The 19,067-nt window shown below is 39.1% G+C and overlaps 1 protein-coding gene across 2 annotated transcripts in view; it reads right to left on the bottom strand.

Annotated features, from left to right (window-relative positions):
- Window positions 1-13,573: 13,573 nt before the first annotated feature.
- The window catches only part of LOC149785965 (organic cation transporter protein-like), a 113,238-nt gene continuing 107,744 nt past the window's right edge, over window positions 13,574-19,067 (bottom strand). Inside the window, exon 11 of one of the 2 annotated variants that reach the window (XM_089978133.1) lies at window positions 13,574-13,776. In XM_089978133.1, the coding sequence (XP_089834259.1) occupies window positions 13,707-13,776 (70 nt within the window). In that variant the 3' untranslated portion in view covers window positions 13,574-13,706. The remainder of the gene's footprint in view (window positions 13,777-19,067) is intronic. The other variant, XM_089978132.1, reaches the window with a different exon arrangement.

Here is a 19,067-nt window from a genome sequence, read left to right as displayed (position 1 = left end):
GGCATCATCGGTTTGACCGGACAGAGAGTGGAGTCCGAAGTAAAGTCATTGGCATCATCGGTTTGACCGGACAGAGAGTGGAGTCCAAAGTAAAGTCATTGGCATCATCGGTTTGACCGGACAGAGAGTGGAGTCCAAAGTAAAGTCATTGGCATCATCGGTTTGACCGGACAGAGAGTGGAGTCCAAAGAGTACGTTGAAAGAGTGCCAATTTTGAACTGTGTATTGATAATCTTGAACTGTGAATTTGGAATGTTCACAATGCATATGGTTACATGAACCACATTTATCTTGTTTCAAATTGATGTTCACGGTACGTGAATACAAAAATTGTTGTTTATGACAACGTCAACATCGTATCGTTTGGTGAATTTATGCATACATATTCATGGGGCGGTCTAGCTTTATGCCTTGTATCAATGACATGGTGTGTACGGCAATGCATATAGTGTCCCACTTGTAAGTCTTTTATTATTATATTTTTTTTCCTTTTCACTGTTGCATATTTATGTTGAGGGTCTGTAGAAATTCATACATCATAGTCCTAGGCATTTAACTGGCATACATTGTGTTTGGTCTTTTCATTTAATCCATTACCTTTCGGTTTCAATCATGTTAAAACGAAAAAAAAAAACAGAAAGAAAAAAGAATACCTACTAATGATTTTCAGTGCCAAATATATCAAAAGCGATGGTTATAGTAGAAATCTTTACCTTTGGGGAAATATACTGATGACAATCGGTACAAACTAATCACAGGCGTCAAGTTTGCATGCCATTCCAGTCAAAGAAAACCTTCTTATGTTTGATTGATAAATCTAATTACCGAATTTACAACAGTATATCATTCCAAAATAATACCTTAGATTTCCTTCAATATTTTCTTGGGAAATACGTCAATTTAAGCTATTGTATCCCGCTAGAATGTACAGCATATACCTTTAAAGTGTTGTCCATAGACGTACATTATTTGCCTTTCAAACAGAAAAATGCATGGTACATTCAAATTAAAATTGAAACAATGACAGCAGGAAATGAAGTGGAATGTTATACTGACTTAAGTAATCAAAGAAAACACAAGAGGCAGCTGCAGACAGCAAATCTGTCAAAGCCTGGGGTCTAATTAAGCAAATGAGACCAAACATAATTTATTCACCGTGCATTTCGTGAGGGAACAAACATGCCAAGATATACAGCCAACAGTAAACATACACCAATATTCTCTTCGGATACCCTTGCCTTTAAAAATACACTCTTCTCTTCGAGATAGCTGTGTCCGTGATCTTCGTAATGGTTCATGATACATTCACATATAATAATAATAATAATAATAATAATAATAATGAAAACTTTGTATAGCGCCTAATCTTTAGAAGCTCTAAGCGCTTTACAACATTAAACAACACCTATAAGATAAAAAATATATAATGATATGATTACAAAAACAAACACCATGAAATTAGAAGAAAAAACAAACATGCTGAGAATATTTAAGGTAGGAAACATTATTAGGTCTTTAAGTTTGTTCTTGCAGTCGATATAAGTGAGTTTTGAGAGCGAGAGCACTCTTGAATGGGATCACTGTGTCTTTGTGTCTAAGATCAGTGGGCAATTCATTCCATGTTGATGGGCCCTGGTATGCAAAAGAACGCTGTCCATATGACTTTGTTTTCATAGTGGGAATAATGAGTATACGATTGTCAGAAGAGGAGCGTAAGTATCTTGCTGGTGTGTACACAGGGGTGAGGTCAGATAGGTATGTTGGACTAGAGTCCGACAGTGAAACGTAGCACAGAGAACAAATTTTGTGTTTGATTCTGGATCGAATGGATAGCCAGTGTATGGTACAGAACAGCGGGGAGGTGTGCTCTGATCGAGGCACTCTGAGTATGATCCGAGCAGCTGTGTTTTGAACTTTTTGAAGTTTCTGGAGTAGATATTGAGATGAACCAGACAGAATTGAGTTACGATAGTCCAGTCTTGAAAGTACTAATGAACACACAAGTGTTTTAGTGGCATCAACTGAAAGATATTTGCCAACTGAGCTGATGCGTCTCAGCTCAAGATATGCAGCCTTGCATATGTTCATGACATGTTGGTGCAATGTGAGAGTACTGTTTCTGATATCTATTGTTTGAGGTAAAGGATGTGAATGAGAAAGTCTTTGTGTTGTGATCAGAATGGCCTCAGTTTTATCATCATTCATCTGCAGCTTGTTACATGTCATCCATGATTTCACATCAGAAATGCACCTCTCTAAACCTTGGATGGTAGCATCAACTTCAGTTGGGTGGCTAGATTTGTATATTTGGGTGTCATCAGCGTACAATTGGTGAGACTCTGGATGATGATCTATGACACTTGAGAGTGGCTGAGTGTATATAATGAAGAGAACAGGTCCAAGAACAGACCCCTGTGGAACACCACAACATAGATCAACTGGGCTGGAGTGTATTCCATTTGCAGATACAATTTGTGTCCTGTTGACCAAGTAGGACTTGAACCACAGTAAGGCTGCATCATGAATGCCAAATACATGCTGGAGATGGTGAAGTAATATATCATGGTCTATTGTGTCAAATGCTGCAGACAAATCAAGGAGGGTGAGAACTGTAATCTTTCCGCTATCCAACGCAGAGAGAATGTCATTAACTACTTTTAGAAGAGTAGTTTCAGTACTGTGGCAAGGGCGATATGCAGATTGTACATTGATAAAAAAGACTGTTTGAATTCAGATGAGATACAAGCTGGGATAGAACAAACTTTTCTAAGATTTTTTATATGAATGGGAGATTAGAAACTGAGCGGTAGTTCTTTAAATCGTTATGGTCTAATGTTGGTTTGTTCAGCAGAGGCTTTACAATGGCAGTTTTGAAAAATGATGGGAATTCCCTGGCTGAGAGAGAGGTATTAATAACATCAGTTAGTGAAGGCAATACTGGATATAAGCACTCAAGCAGCAGTGATGTTGGAATTAGATCAAGTTCACATGACTTCGGAGCACTCTTCATCAGGATTGTACGTACGAAATCCATAGATACAGGTTCAAATGCTGCTAATGGTTGCCGCTCAAATATTGTATCCCAACTGTATGGTGACGACGAGTCAATTGAAACTGTGGTGTTAAGCTTATCTCTAATGGTTTGTACTTTGTCACGGAAGAAATCTGCAAACATGTCCGGAAGGTCGACTGGAGAGAAGGTAGTTGGAAGTGGTGTAGACTTGTTCCTTGACATTAGCTTGTTAGTAATCTCGAAGAGCTCTTTGCAGCTGGAACTTTCCATGATATTATTAGTGTAGTGGGCTGATTTCGCTGCATGGACTATATTTGTGACATTCTTCGTAGAGGCTTCATAGATTTGCTTATGAATAGTGAGTCTGGTGGAAAGCCAAAGCCTCTCAGCTTTACGGCGGTATTTTTTTAGCAGTGCGAAGCTGGTCCCTAACACTGCTATACCATGGAGAACACTTTTGAATTGATACTCTGCACTTGGTAGCTGGGGCATGTTTGTCGAGCATTGAACACAGGCAGTTATCGAGTTGTTCTGCTGTAGGAGATAAGCAAGTTATTAGGTTTGATTGGATGTCGTGCATTAGTTTGGTTCTATTTATCATACGGAGGTTTCTCTTAGTAGCAGATAAAGGTGGAGGGTTAGGGACTGATACATCAAGATGGAATATAATGCAGAGGTGATCTGATGCAAGGTCATGGGATACCAGAGAGGACCGTAGAATGTTATCATCAGGTCTGAGAAGAATCCAGTCTAAAATGTGACCATGTTTATGGGTGGGTTGGTTAACTGACTGTTTGAGGTTGAAAACATTAATGGCATCTATGAGTTTTGATGTGTTTGGGTTTCCGGGACAGTCAAAATGAAAGTTTAAATATCCAAGAATAATCAGGTTGCCGCCTATCGAATTGCCATACTCCAGGAGATTCGGAAACTGCTCCAAAAAGAGAGATTCAGCCAGCTTGTTTTTTCTACTAGGAGGAGGGCGGTATGGGCAGAAAAAACGGACTGACCTTTGCTCCAATGTGAGTGTGGTTTGGACTATTTCAAACGATGTGTGGTCGAAATTGAATGTTTTGTGTGGTTAAGACGTTTGATCATGGAGTTCTTTGTGATGACAGCAATTCCACCTCCGCGAGAGTTACGGGGGAACGACTTGATGGAGTAACCAGTGGGTGTTAGATCCGCACACTTGGGCTCATCGTCTGATGTTTTTAGCCATCTTTCTGTTAGGAAAAAGACGTCAATATTCTGGTCGTTGATAAAATTAACTATTTCTGTGCGCTTTTCCGGTGGTCCTACTGACTGGGCATTGAATAATGAAATACGCAGAGGTATCTCTTGGATAGTTGACACAAAGGTTGACGAATTAATAGGGTCTTTGAATTAGGTTATCTAAATTAACGGTCGAATTTTTTTTGAAATTGTTGAGCCGAAATAAGGGAGATAGCTGAAATTCTTCTTCCTGTTCTATGCTGGCCAGCTTTGAAACAACGTTTCTTTTTTCGCTTCTGTTTACATTTAGGTAATGATGAATGTAGTCCCAGTTCGTTTAGTCTAGAGCACAGTGTAGTGTGCAGAGCCAAGGAGTGATTATTTAAAGTAATTAATGAGGGTCCATCATAAACGGGTTGACTGGCGAGTATCACGTGATGGCGGTTTGTTCAAAAACAGTGGAGCAAGACAGCTGAGAAAAAGTCTAATTGTTCTCATTTCCAAAACAAGAAACTGAAGAAACACATACGAATTTAACAGCCAATACATAATGAACACAATAACGTAGATGAAGACAGGCAACAAGAACAAATATCATGAAAACGGCACTAAAAAACGGAACAGCTGTTTCAAGCCGGTTTAGCGATAGCGACCATCTTGTTTATAATGGAAGTAATGATATAATTAAACCTCAGTGAGGTGTTGGAAGCACTTGCGATAGCGGGCATCTTGTTTATTGTTTTCAATATACAATATAGCCCAGGTTAAACAGCGTGTTTGAAACAAACGTTGAAAACTTGACAGATGTAGTCATGGTATACATGTTGATTTGGTCTTGAAAAAGGTGATAAAATGGATCACTGCACTTGTTTATTAAACCTATGACCGGATGGAAATGAATTAAAATGTTCTATGAATCCAAAACGTGCGTTGTGGGAGTGTTCTAAATATCTCACCTGTACTGATCACAACCCCATGGGCTCCAATCTCGACTTTGGCCAATGTGGATGTGTGAAAAAGCTGCCAGTAGCTTCCCATGGGTCGGTGTTTCTTACCATGGTTACCCGGGGTGTTTCTTTCACCCATTATACTGACAGCGATATATAAAATAACTTGCGCTGAGAAATGGCGTTAAACATAAAAGCAACAACAACAAGTGAGTTTCGCTTCCAATCAGAAGAGAGCGGACGCATGACGTCACATTTAAAATATAGGAGTACCAACGTTCTTCGGGTTTATGACTGCTGCACAGTTTAAGTACAATAGCCAAGAGTGAGAATTCCTCGGAGTGATAGTTCAATAACTGTGACTAATAATGCAGCTGTAACCAATATGACTTTAAGTTAGTATCTTGTTGCTGATTTTCTGCCATCTCCGCAAGAATATTTCCCTGATGACTGTAGTACTATCTTCACCTCGTTACCACTGATGAATGATTTTAAGAAGAAAAAACCCACATTTTTGCAACTATAAAAAAACAGGGTAAGGATTTATTCAAGAACAGCAATAAGATTTTCTTTTAAATCGAGAGAAGAACAAGGAAAGACGAAAACCTTGAATTCTGACGGAGAGAAAGACGGTGAAAACATAATGTCGCATGTGCTACAAGAACAAATATAAACCCAAGAGAAAGTGATTTTCACATGCCAAGACTTCTCTAGCTTCCATCATTCACGCTCAACGCCATTGAGATTTCAGCAGCAGTAATTACTGCTACCAGATACAAAGCAACAGCAATTACTGCTACCAGTTCCAAATCAACAGCAATTACTGCTACCAGTTCCAAATCAACAGCAATTACTGCTACCAGTTCCAAAGCAACAGCAATTACTGCTACCAGTTCCAAAGCAACAGCAATTACTGCTACCAGTTCCAAAGCAGCAACAGGAAGACTAGGACTTGGCCGTGAAAAGGTTTGAAATGGTTAAAGCTAATGATGTCAAGTCTATAAGGTTCTTTTATATTTCTTTTTTAAAACTCCTAACGGACCGTTTCGGGGTTAGGGTTAGGGTTAGCGTTAGGGTTAACCTATATCTCTTAGTATACTACTTACTGATTGCCAAATTAGGAAAACTTAAATCCCTATTCCTACGATTGGATGGTGTGAGCTTAGGTGTTAAATCGATATTATAACACAAAATCAAGACTAAGAGACCAATACGTTTTATTTTGAATATTCTATTTGAAATCAGAATCACAATCAAAATTTCATAACACTAAGTCTATTTTCATCTTTCTTTCTTTCTTTTTTCTTTATTTTATTTCTTTCTTATTTCTTTCCGTCTTTCTTTCTATTTCTTTCTTTCTAATTTCTTTTTTAATTTCTTTCTTTCTTTTTAATTTTTTTCTTTCTGTCTAATTTCTTTTTTTAATTTCTTTCTCTTTTTTAATCTCTTTTATAATTTCTTTCTCTTTTAATTTCTTTTTAATTTCTTTCTCTTTTTGATTTCTTTCTCTTTTTTAATTTCTTTCTATTTTTTAATTTTCTTTTCAATTTCTTTCTCTTTTTTTATTTTTTACTTTAATTTATTTGTTTTTTATAATTTCTTTACTGGCATGGGTTCTTCCGTTTCTACAGTTACTTCTAGTTGTTTTACCTTAGTGCATTTCATGACGGGTATGAATACACAGTTTTCTTCTCTAGCTTGTTCCCCTTTGACGTGCGACACTCTGAAGACCAGTGTACTTTTTCTTGACAATGATAACATGTATATTTACTACCAATATATCAAAAGGACAAGGGCTTCAATAAAGAGTTATTTCCGAATTTATTTAATTGAAACAAAAATCTAGTGACTATTCATCACCGTGTCATGCTCCAGAAGACAATGTTAAATTCAGAGAACGGTACCGATCTTGACAAAGGCATCACTTTAGAACACGTGAAAAAGAGCGAATGAAAACTATTGTTTACCAGTGTCAAGTTAATTGTTTGTGGGAAATATTGGCGAAACATTTAATGTTAGCCTGGACGGATCGAAGCAGCTGCTTTCAAATGGTGGATGACTCGTGGAAACACGTTGAGAAGGTCTGTGGAAAATTTGATCTCGGTCAATTAGGAAGAAGCGATAGACTTTGTACTCCAAGACAAGTTTAAAAATAGGATCATTGCAACATACGTGACACCCAATTCTGGTTTAAAGCTATATTACGTATTAGAACTTAAAGAAGATCGAGTCCTTTACTTTGACACAGAGAGCTGCATGTACAGCCATCGCCCTTATAGCCATCTGCCACTGCTTCATGCGAAATTGTATACTCCATTGGTACTAGGCAAGTTTTTGTCTGTCCTTGCGCAGTGGTATCACCGCGAAATAATTCTAAGACTGCTACACCCCTGTGGAGGCGTTCTCCGAGATACGATTTTATGACGTTTTATCGCGATGCGCAGACGATCCCGGAACGCTTTCTAAAGGCTTTGACGAACTTGACATCCCTGAACCGTATATGAGCAACGTAGGTCAGCAGTTGTTTCATCGCGATGTCGCCGGGGAACTCTTCAAGCCGATCCTGACTAAACTCGACGAAGTGAAAACGACCTATGATACGAAGCAAGACCAGTTGTTGGATCGGCTTGGGACTACTCAGCGATCACAACAACGATTAATGGAGAAGTTAATACCAGAAGAAACTGCGTAAGCCACTGCAGAAAAACCTAACGCTAAAACAACTAGAAAAAACAAGCAGAAAGTAAAGATATGAAGATAGAAGAAGCCATACTGGAGGAGATGAAGAAGCAAGAGGAGGATGAAAAAGCCAGACCGTAGAAGATGACGAAAGAAGAAGCCAAACTGGTGAAGATAAAAGAAGAAGAAAAACTTATGAAATCAAAGTTAACGGAGACGGGAGAAAAGGAGAAAGAGACCAATGATATATTAGAAAAACTGTATAAGGAGGAAGAAAATGTTACTAAGTGAGTATGAAGTAGACAGGCGCGCTGAGTCTTTTAGGGAACTAATCCACGAAATTAATTGTTCAGAACCAGATTAATCATTAGAATAGTTAGTTAATTTTGAAAATGAAAAAATTCCAGATATGGACAACATTTTAAATAAGAGAGCAACTTTGGAGGAGGCTTATTTTAACATTGTTACAGCACGCAGTATATTAATAAGGTAAACAATATTTATTGAAGAGCCATTTAAAGTCTCTCAGATAAGGATGAGGAGAAACGATTCCAATGAGTGAAATAATTTATAAGTTTAAATAAAATTAAACAAGGATCTTCGTACTAACCTTGAACAAAGAGAGAAAAAGTACAGATCGTATCTGGAACAACAGCAAAATCAGCAGAATGCACAAAATATCACAGCAAAAATAACAACAGTCAGGTATTGCTAGTAGACTTAAATCATGGGTCACGGGACCAAGGCGATGGGATGAACCTGAAAAAGGAAGAAGTGGAATAGGGAGCAGCATACGTTACTATAAAATGCAGCAGAGATTGTATCACGGTTACAGTTGCTGGTCGCGTCTAAACAAGCGGGCAGTGTCGTTGTGGATGTCGATAACGAGATAATGGATATCCTCAATCATCTTCTGGATCACAAACTGGTGACATCGGATCAGTATCAGATTTTGTACGAGGACTTGATCTGATGTTGATGACGCTTTTGTCATACACATTTAAATATAGAAAAAATATGTTTTCACAAGCTCTGCTCCTTCCCCATGGCTCTCGTCGATAGCACGCTTTTGTTCGATTCACATCTGGTCACTTCCACGGTGCGGCATAATCCCCCGCTGATATTATATCAACAGGCATCATTCGAGATCACGTTGATCTCCGCCGAAATATGGAATAGCTTATTTAAAGTGACCGCGAACAACAATCGGTTTTCGTACGTGATATACTCGCCATCGATTCAGCCAAAACGATCACGATCTCGTCAGGCGTGTACAACATCACCGACATCGCAACCCAAACCCAACTACTGTACGTCGAGAAGCAGAATCATGCTCTCGGGAAATTACATAGTACGATTTGACATCATACAGTCGATCGGATCCATCCTCGGTTTTAGTTCTGGTACTATTTTATCAGACAAAGGACTGCATGAGGAAGATCTTCCCGTGAACATGACCGACGTGAATAGCCCACCCATCAACTGTCGGTTCAGCCTCCAACGTGATCTACTACACGGCGATTAACGTCCCACCTGTACCGCGCATGCAAATTCGTCCTAATCCCTTCATTTATTTGGCGCATTTCCGTTGTCGGCTGTGAAGGAAATGCCAGCACAGCTGAAAGGGACTCCTGATCTTTCTCAGCAGGCTAAGCATGCTCTTCAGAAAAAGGCAGCGGTACCAAGAGCACGATCAGAAAGAATTTTATAGGATCTGGAGAGAAATGTGGGTGTACCAGGTGGACTGGGCGCACAACTTTCTCTTGATACCATCATGTGGTAAGACGAAAAAAAAATAGAATTCCTTTTAATAACATCATTACAACATAGCTGTTATTACATGCCGTCACCATGTATTCGAGATTTAGTCCCACTATTACCGTCGACTGAACGATAACACCCCTGTGTATGATTCCACCACCGAGTATGAGTACGTCGAATACAAGGACACAAACATCACAAAACTCAACGTGAGCTCGCATCGAAAAATAAAGACGCATGACGAGGATGCTTACCTGCTTCCACATAATGCCTTTCTAGAAGTCCACGGGAAAATACAACCTACGTCTGGCGCAATACCAAGTGAACAATCAGACCGTGGAAGAAATCAATGACCATTTACCCCAAGCCAGAACGATCCTGAATTTGATTATGTTCAGCGATGACTACATGCGATCATGCGCTTTAATATGTGGTAGTTCAGAGATACCGCTGCTGCAACCGCTTTGAGTTCTAAATTTTCTACCAACTCGGTTATTCTTACGGTGGCTGCTGTAGGTGATCTGCTGAGATCATGGGAGGCAATTTTAGAGCCAATTTTAAAATTGTATGTAATGTTACCTACAATGTTGTATCCACAGCTCGACGTACTTTTACTGATATCGTTCACGAGATCTGCATGATGCTTCCTCTGAGTAGCATCTCGGCGTGTGCAGGCATATCCGAACACACTATGGTGTTGAAACGAGATTCAGCCACCCAATACATGCACAAAGCAATGGTAGTGTTGATGGACAATTTACCATAACTTGTTTGTCGCTGTGAATGCTCTAAATCACCCCTTCGACGACTCACATGCTCGAGCTAGAATTGACGCTGGCCATATTTACCAAACAACTTTCCTTTGAGCAACATCGAATTTACATGCAACAGCTTTCCGCTATTCAGTTGACCACGTCGTGGAGAGTCTTCACCAATCCAGACAGCAAACTTCCCAGACACGTCTTCGTGTCGTTTCAGATGGCAACATAGCACAGAGATGAAGAAGGATAAAAGCAAGTGTTTAATCATCTTAATCTGTCTCGCTTACACGTCCTCATCAACTCTAGGCAATATACAGAGAGAGCTCGAATGCCGTCGCCGCTCCAAATTATTCTCGCGCGTACGTGATGTTGATGGAAGCCATGCAGAAGTATCAGGACGTGGACACAGGCACGCATATCTCACTGGACGATTTCGCCAACTTGTATCCTATTTTCCATTTCGAGGTCTCCAAACATTCCGATCTTCTAAAATATTTGCCAGCCGACATCGAAATCCGATGAACTATTGCCAATCCGGGAGGCGATCACGTCTGTTAGGCTCTGGTGACTTCAGACCGATTCATGACGCTGCGCGTGCACTATAGACAATGCCGAAGAAAAAGTCATCCAAACATTGACGATCGCAACACCATGTCGTACGTCCCAGTAGATTTAATGCTGTCACCGCAGCAAAAGAAAAGTATCGCTGTGGAAGCCACGCATAAAAGGCAAGTATCGATCAGGCTTAAGGCGTCTGCGCTCACTGGACCGGACCGAGTCATGTTGACCCATCGACAAGCAACCTCGGTCACTAAACATGCTGCTGCACAGCGAGGTGTCGTTTTGAACTTGTCCAAACAAGGAGGATTCATCGGATCCTTGTCGGGTATCGCTAAAACATTATTGCCAAGGTTGTTCGGCGTCGGTCGAGGACTTCCTGGAACCACGCGTGGTAAGGGACTTTCCAGCAAAGGAAAGTATGGTTTTAACCAACATCGGCCTCGAACAAACATTAGTACCCAGCGTTGGAAATTTCAGAGGTGTCGTTTCTAAAGGACAGCTTCCTAAACACATCACGCCATGGCACTCATTGGGTCGCTGTAGTCAACGATCCACGTTATAGCGACGTAGAGAATTTCAATTCGTTTGATTTGCCTCCTCCCAAAGAAGTCGTGCGCTACTTACAACAACCACATAAAGGAGCCGTGTACAACTTGTTGCAGGTGTCAAAGATAGCACGTGTGGATGGTACTGCATCGATAACATTCAACGCAGGTACGAATAAAAATCACCCGTTGAAACTATTTTATCACTGACGAAAAAATAGTATACACTATATAAAACACAGACAATATGAATTCGTAATGTCTTAAGTCCACAACTTGAATTGGGAGCATTGACCAATTCGAGGTTGTCACAAAGAATCATCACATCATGATCAAACCGAGGTGTGCCGTGACTGGTTCTAAAAAAATCACATATCGTCACCTGTAAAGCAACATCATCGCTGTCACAAGCGGAGGCCATTCCAGTCACAACTTGGTGTCACGGCTCTGTATAAAAAATGTATCATTGCAGGTACTGTGATCTCGACAGCAGCTGCGAAGTCCTTTGCGTAAAGAGAAATTTGGGGGGGGGGGGCTGCAAATGCTACAGCTGGCGTCAATTTCTCGGTGGTGCCGTGCACATCCATGCGCTGATTGGAAAACTTCCAAGACCCCGTGGCGGATGGACGTTGAACAATTCATACTTCCATATCTAGCTTGGGTTCATTAATGTTAATGTACCATCTTGTTTTCATACGTAACATTAATGTTAATGTACCATCTTGTTTTCATATGTAATATTAATGTTAATGTACCATCTTGTTTTCATTAATGTTAATGTACCATCTTGTTTTCATTAATGTTAATGTACCATCTTGTTTTCATTAATGTTAATGTACCATCTCATGGAGAGAAATCATTTATTATGATAGGAAAAAGAGAAAAGCAATTGAGCAAATATTCAAACTTATTTTAAGGTTCTGCGCTAAAAAGCTACAATTGGGCACTTTGCATAGCGTTTGATACTTGATAAAGAATTTCACTGGTTTTCCTAAAAAGTTAATTTGCTTATTGTAAAAAAAAATATACCTTGCATATCTTAGATACCAGTAAAATAGTTTTTAATTCCTTTTATTTTGGTGTATGTTTGATGGGTAGAATTTGGGTTATAGAATATACACTTTGTCATTACTTTAGATGTGAACCTCTTTAAAGACTTATAGCTCTGCTTGGTGATTTTCACTTACTGGACTTCAAAGTCAATTAGACGAAACAAAAACACAAAAAAGAAGTGTTTTTCCCTTTTGATGTGTTTTATCATCTTTTATTACACTTTCAGAAGCTGGTATTGTCTAATCTGACAAAATTGATTTTGCTTGTTTTGATAACTGCTAACATTAGTGTACTTGAGACTAATTCGTATTCATTTTTAGAACACATGCAAGCAACCATTTCATTAGCTGTCTGCTTAGTTTCCATAGTTAGCAAGTGTAAAGAAATTTCAGCCTCAATCAATGAAAGTTGTATGGAGGTATGCGAAAAATCTGTACATTGTGCACGCTGCGAATTACAACTTCACCTTGTATCGGTCAGTATGTATGAATTCTTTCCTTGACTTAATGACCAAATGAAATTTATTGGCAGAGTTTTTATTAAACACGCAAATCTTTTCAATCATTGACCACTAAAAATGTTTGAAGTTTATCTTTATGTCTACTGCTTCAGATCAAATGAAACCTTTCGTGTTGTAGGATAAATGAAACGAAAAATTAGCACAATTATTGGGAAGCAAGAAAGAAAACAACTCAAAAGATGGTAATATTAGACTTGCCACGAACGTGAAAATAATCTCATACTGCAAGGCATGTGAGTATATAATTTGTTTTTCAAATACCATCCAGTTGGAATTAAAAAAATGACAATCTTGAAAACCCCAATGATTGTGTACCATAAGCTTTCTGAGGAGACTCCCAACCCCAAAATATAATATTTACCTCCTTATCTGCCAAACCATTTGTTCCAAAAATGGATGCCGATATAATGAAACGAAATTACGCTCGAAATTTGTTCGAAAGATGGAAAATAACTCTGGATGTATTGGATGACGCAAGAAAATGGGAAATAACTTTGGTTGTATTGGAAGACACAAGCTCATACATGTTGGAAGATAACTTTAAAAATAATGGAAAAATATAAAACAGAATTACACCCCGTTTCACGTCCTTAATATTTGATATGTCTGGCTCGGTCATTTTACTCAGAAGAACGTTCTTAATGGATCTGCATGTCACGTGTCATTATCAATGAAGTCTCTCTGATCGTTTACCATCCCCATCATTTCCGTGGTTTTGGACAAACTGAAAACAAATTTAAAGAATAAATCAAGGAAGGAAATGCGATTTAATTTATGTCAACAGGTTTTGTGTTGCATGCAAGAATCGTTAAATAGTCAACAGTTATGAAACGACGATCGCACCATACCAGAATTAAAGCGAAAACGTTGACAATATCATGTGACCCCCTAACTCAAGAAGGGCCGTGTTGTCTCCGGTACACATTAGCTATTTTGACGATGAGATAGATGATCGATCTGTATGCGTCACAACCATCACCACAACGACAGAGTCAAGATCTTCCAAGAATGAAGATCGCTCTACAGTCCGCGGGGATTATTTCACACTGTAACATCTAGAAAGTATGTGTACACGCACAGAAAATGTAAAGAATTCATGTATTTAGTTGTCTTGAAACGGTGTTGTCTACCCTATGATCTAGATCAATTGCGACTTTATGTTTTACATGGCAGTTTTAAATATCAAGTGTTGATCGATTTTAGCGGACTGGCAGAATTAACCATAAATTCTACATGATTGATCAAAAGGAGAATGTGCATATGACGTATGCTTCCTTCAGGTAGTATCCTGAAATATTGACAAGTGTTATTCGTTTATCAACCACCAACCCGCCGTAAATATAGTGAAGATTGATATAGTGCTCATGCAGAGAAAACCTGCACTAGAATCTAAGCCAGAGCAACAATAGTAAATCGCATTTGTTCAAGCAACACTCGCAGATATTTTTGGACTAAACTGCGATTTCTAAGACAGTGAGCGGACCCCACGAGATAAAAACTATTCAAAAAGTGTTAGACTCTCACTCTTCTTTGAACCTTTACGTAGAGGAGATATGTATTAAGCTTTTGTTGTTGTTGTTGTTGTTGTTGTTGTAAGGTTTAACGCCATTTTTCAGCACACGATAGGCTATACATGGCGGCCAGTATTAATGGTGAAGGAAGAACCAGGGAAAACCCCGGAAAGAACCACCAACCCACGAGAAGCTACTGGCAAGCTCTCTCACATACCCACATTAGCCGAATCCGAGACTCGAACTCACGCAGACAGAGGTGAGACGGCAGTGATCCGTAAAGGAGAGCGCTTTAGACCACTCGGCCACTCGGGGCCCCTTAAGCTTTTGTTTCGATGCCCTAATGGTTCAGACGGAAAGTACATTCACGTTCGTCATCACCAAACTTGTTTTTGACATAGTGATCAACATTAAATGAGTGAGACAGTTACAATGTGACTCGTTATTCATACTATGTGGCACTTTGTTTATACAATATGACTAGTTATTCATACTATGTGACACTTTATTTATGCAATGTGACTCGTTATTCATAATATGTGACACATTATTCATACTATATGACTCGTTATTCATACAATGTGAATCGTTATTCATACAATGTGACTCGTTATTCATACTATGTGACACATTATTAATACAATGTGACTCGTTATTCATACAATGTGACACTTTATTTATACAATGTGACTAATTAATCATACTATGTGACACCTTATTCATACTATATGACTCGTTATTCATATAACGTGACTCGTTATTCATACAATGTGACTCGTTATTCATACAATGTGACACATTATTCATACAATGTGACTCGTTATTCATACTATGTGACACGTTATTCATACTATGTGACTCGTTATTCATACTATGTGGCTCGTTATTCATACTATGTGACTCGTTATTCATACTATGTGACTCGTTATTCATACTATGTGGCTCGTTATTCATACTATGTCACACATTATTCATCAATCGAGAACAACATTTACTTTGTGCAGAAAAATGATATAACTGTTTGGGTCAAGTCTTTATAGTCATGTGGGGAATAAAATAATTTCACCTGCAGATACCAATTTGTGAGATATACTTGTTCCAATCAACACAGACTGAATAACATTGTGTGTATTTTCTTCGTCAGCAAAGCCTTCAATTTCCTATAGAATATGTACTGTCTTGCTTTGACAAATTCTTTGATTGTATGAAAAAATTGAATGGAAGTTTTGCTGATATTTATGTTCTTTTTTTTTCTTTAGTAATAATTTAAATCGAAAGCAAGACGAAACCGTAATGAATCATTTTAAACCTGATCTCCCTTACCGCTGTTATTGTTAACATTGCAGTTATGTTTTTGTTTACAAATATGATACATTGTATTATAAATCGAATGCAGTTAGTAGTTTCGTTACTTTTAAACTCTATCTCTGTCTGTCTATTTCTCGTTTTAGGGGATGTTTTCCGTTACGTCCGTGTGTCTCTTCATGAGATGTTTTACAAGACTTCTAGATTCACACTAAAGGATACGTACAGATTTAACATGCATTAATTAGGGCTATCTCATCGGTCCTTTGCGGGGATACCAGCAGTTTTGAAACAGAATTCTAATCCTCATTGATAACGTCCCCTTCTGTTGATCGTTTGCACTTTATTTATGTTTTGATTTTTGTCTGAAGTCTGAAAACAAAACTTGAACACTCCCTATTTTGCCTTGGTTATGTGTGATTGTATAGATGTGACTGTGTATGTGTTACGTGTGAGTTTACAGGTGTATGAGTAGTAAAGTGGGATACTATACGTACAATGGGAATTAGCATTACAGACCCCCCCCCCCCCGGGGTCAATATACGTACAAGGGGAATTTAACATGGCGAAAAATCGTGGGTCAATATACGTACAAGGGGAATTTAACATGGCGAAAAATCGTGGGTCAATATACGTACAAGGGGAATTTAACATGGGGAATAGAGTTTGGGCTTGTTTAGGGACAAGGGGAATTGAATATGGGATTTTTTTTTTTTTTTTAAATTTAAAAAAAGGGGTAGGCAATTGAAAAGTCATTCTCTTTTCGAGAAATATGGCTGGCCCTGAAAAGGGCCTTTGGGTTTATGTTAATGTATCCATTAACATAAAGGGCACTGTATTGGTCTTCTTCTTGTCCTTAGGCTGCGTCTCACTGTTGGCCCGTAAATCAGCACTCTTTTGAGGCATCCTTGTCTTTCTACGTAGATCCTACGTATCCACAGACTGGTGTTTGTCCTGTGGACAACGGTCCACTTGGATCGGACATACATGAGCATGTCCGTCCTGAACATCATGGAAGACACAAGCGTAGAAGATTGCACATCGGTCCACATCTTGAAGCGATGATGCAGTGAACTGCGCTTATTTATAGGTAGAGGAAGGATTGAAACGGATTGAGTTCATTCACCAATCCGAACACGCGTTACAAAATTCAGTCAGCCCGCATTCAATCAGAAGAGAGCAGTCTGCGACGTCACGTGGTCTATATAGATTCGTTAGCGCTTGTGTGCAGTCAATCTATGTGACAGTGATTCAACATGACGGAAACTCAGAAAACGATTCATTGGGGTGCACCAGCAGGGGAGACTGCCCAAGGGAACTCGGACTTACTTTCAGAAGAGGTGAATTGGGATTTTGTGGATTTTCTCTCCTCGCAAGAATTTGTTCCGGAACCTTCGTTACCTTCTTCATTACCGCAAGTGGAGAATTTTAGACAGAGACAGAAAGAAGAATTGGAGAAATTTATACAACGACAAAAGGAAGCGGAACAAGCTTTTCTCCTACAGCAACAGCAGCAAGAAGAAGAGGTAAGAAAAAAACAACAGCAACAACAGCAAGAAGAAGTAGCAGCAAAGAAACAAGAGGGTGAAAATCAAACGGTCACGGTACTGTTGGACATTTTAGCGGAGTTAAGAAGTCTGAAACAAATGTATCAGACTTCTTTATTACGACCGAAGAGAATACGACCTTCCCGAGCTAAACACGTTAACCCTGTGACTAAGCCTACCGTACCACCCTTAGTGATTTCAACCCAATCATCATCATCATCAACATTACGCAGTCCAGAAGTAGGCCTTGGCCGTGGCAAAGGCTTAAGGCAGTTAAAGTTGATTGCTTAAACTCACCCCTACACCACAATAAAAAGGCCCTTTTCAGGGCCACCCACATTTCTCGAAAAGAGATAGCCTTTCAATTTGCCAATCACTCAAAAAAAAAAAAAAAAAAAAAAACCATTTTACCCCGTATAGTACGTGTCTTTGTATGAGTGCGTGAGTGTAGCTTTTTATTTTAAATTCACAACTCAAAGACACTTACCTTATATCATTAATTTATTCTTTTATCCATTGTTACAATCCAATTCACAATTCACACCACAACACTTTAATAAAAAGTTCATTGACTTCTTCTGTCTCCTTGTTTAGTCTCTCTGTTTTTTAAATTTCTTCACCGTCACACTCTTTTCCTCTTCTTCCTCCTCACTTTCTTCCCTTCTTCTTTTCTTCTCCTGTTTCTTTTTCTTCACCTGTCTGCTTTCTTCCTCTGAAGAATCCCTCTCTTTTTCCGAAGAATCCCTCTCTTCTTCTGAAGAATTCCTCTTTTCTTCTGACTCCTCTTGCTTCTTTTTTGGGCAATCTGGAGACCAATGTCCTTTTTCTTTGCAGTAATAACAGGTATCTTGACTTTTGTCTTTTTTAGTCCCTGTTTTTGTTCTTTTTTGACGGTCTGGACACTCTGAAGACCAATGCCCTTTCTTCTGACAGATATAGCAAGTATCTTGACTTTTATCTCTAAAGGAAGGAGAGTAGTCCGTAGGCTGGTCTGAAGAGAATTTTCTAATGACCCCTCGCAAAGCTCTGACGAAACGTTCGATTTGGTTAGTCTCTTCCATCGTTGTGCTCGACTTGAGAGTGAAATGAATAGTGAAACGACAAGACACACACCCTTTTATATACGCTGGTCTGCCATGACTATAAATTAGTCTATGGTGTTTAAACTTGAGTCATTTGACGTTTTTCACTCAAGATGAAACGATCCTATTCATTCGAGAAGAAAGAAGAAGAAGAAAGTAAGAGGCAGAAACGTGATCTATCGCCTCGTACCAGGGCTAAAATCTTGGCACAAATTCATGCCAGTGATTTTGAAGAGGACATGAGTGAACCAGAATCTGAACCCTCTAAACAAAGTTCACCACCCTTAGTCAACCCTGAAAAATACTATTCCATTCGAGAGACGGAAAAGCGCTCCTCTAGAAAATTTAGAACCACGGCTTACAAATACACGGTGAAGTTTAAAGATTTCAAGGCTGAAGTGCCGTTAGAGAAAGCAGAAGTGTTTATCACTGGGGTGTGGGATTCTCTGCTCACTGCACTCAAGCGACAATGTCAACCCAAAGAAGGCGATCGCTTGAGACTTTCCGTACAACACGACGGTTTGAAATCCCCTGTTTGGATCGAGTTTAGCACCCCTGCAGAATTGACCG

Source organism: Sinohyriopsis cumingii, chromosome 12, assembly GCF_028554795.1.
Source record: "Sinohyriopsis cumingii isolate HCF-2022 chromosome 12, ASM2855479v2, whole genome shotgun sequence".
Lineage (NCBI taxonomy): Eukaryota > Metazoa > Mollusca > Bivalvia > Unionida > Unionidae > Sinohyriopsis > Sinohyriopsis cumingii.
The sequence above is the reverse complement of the archived record's forward strand: the minus strand, read 5'-3'. Positions and strand labels throughout refer to the sequence as shown.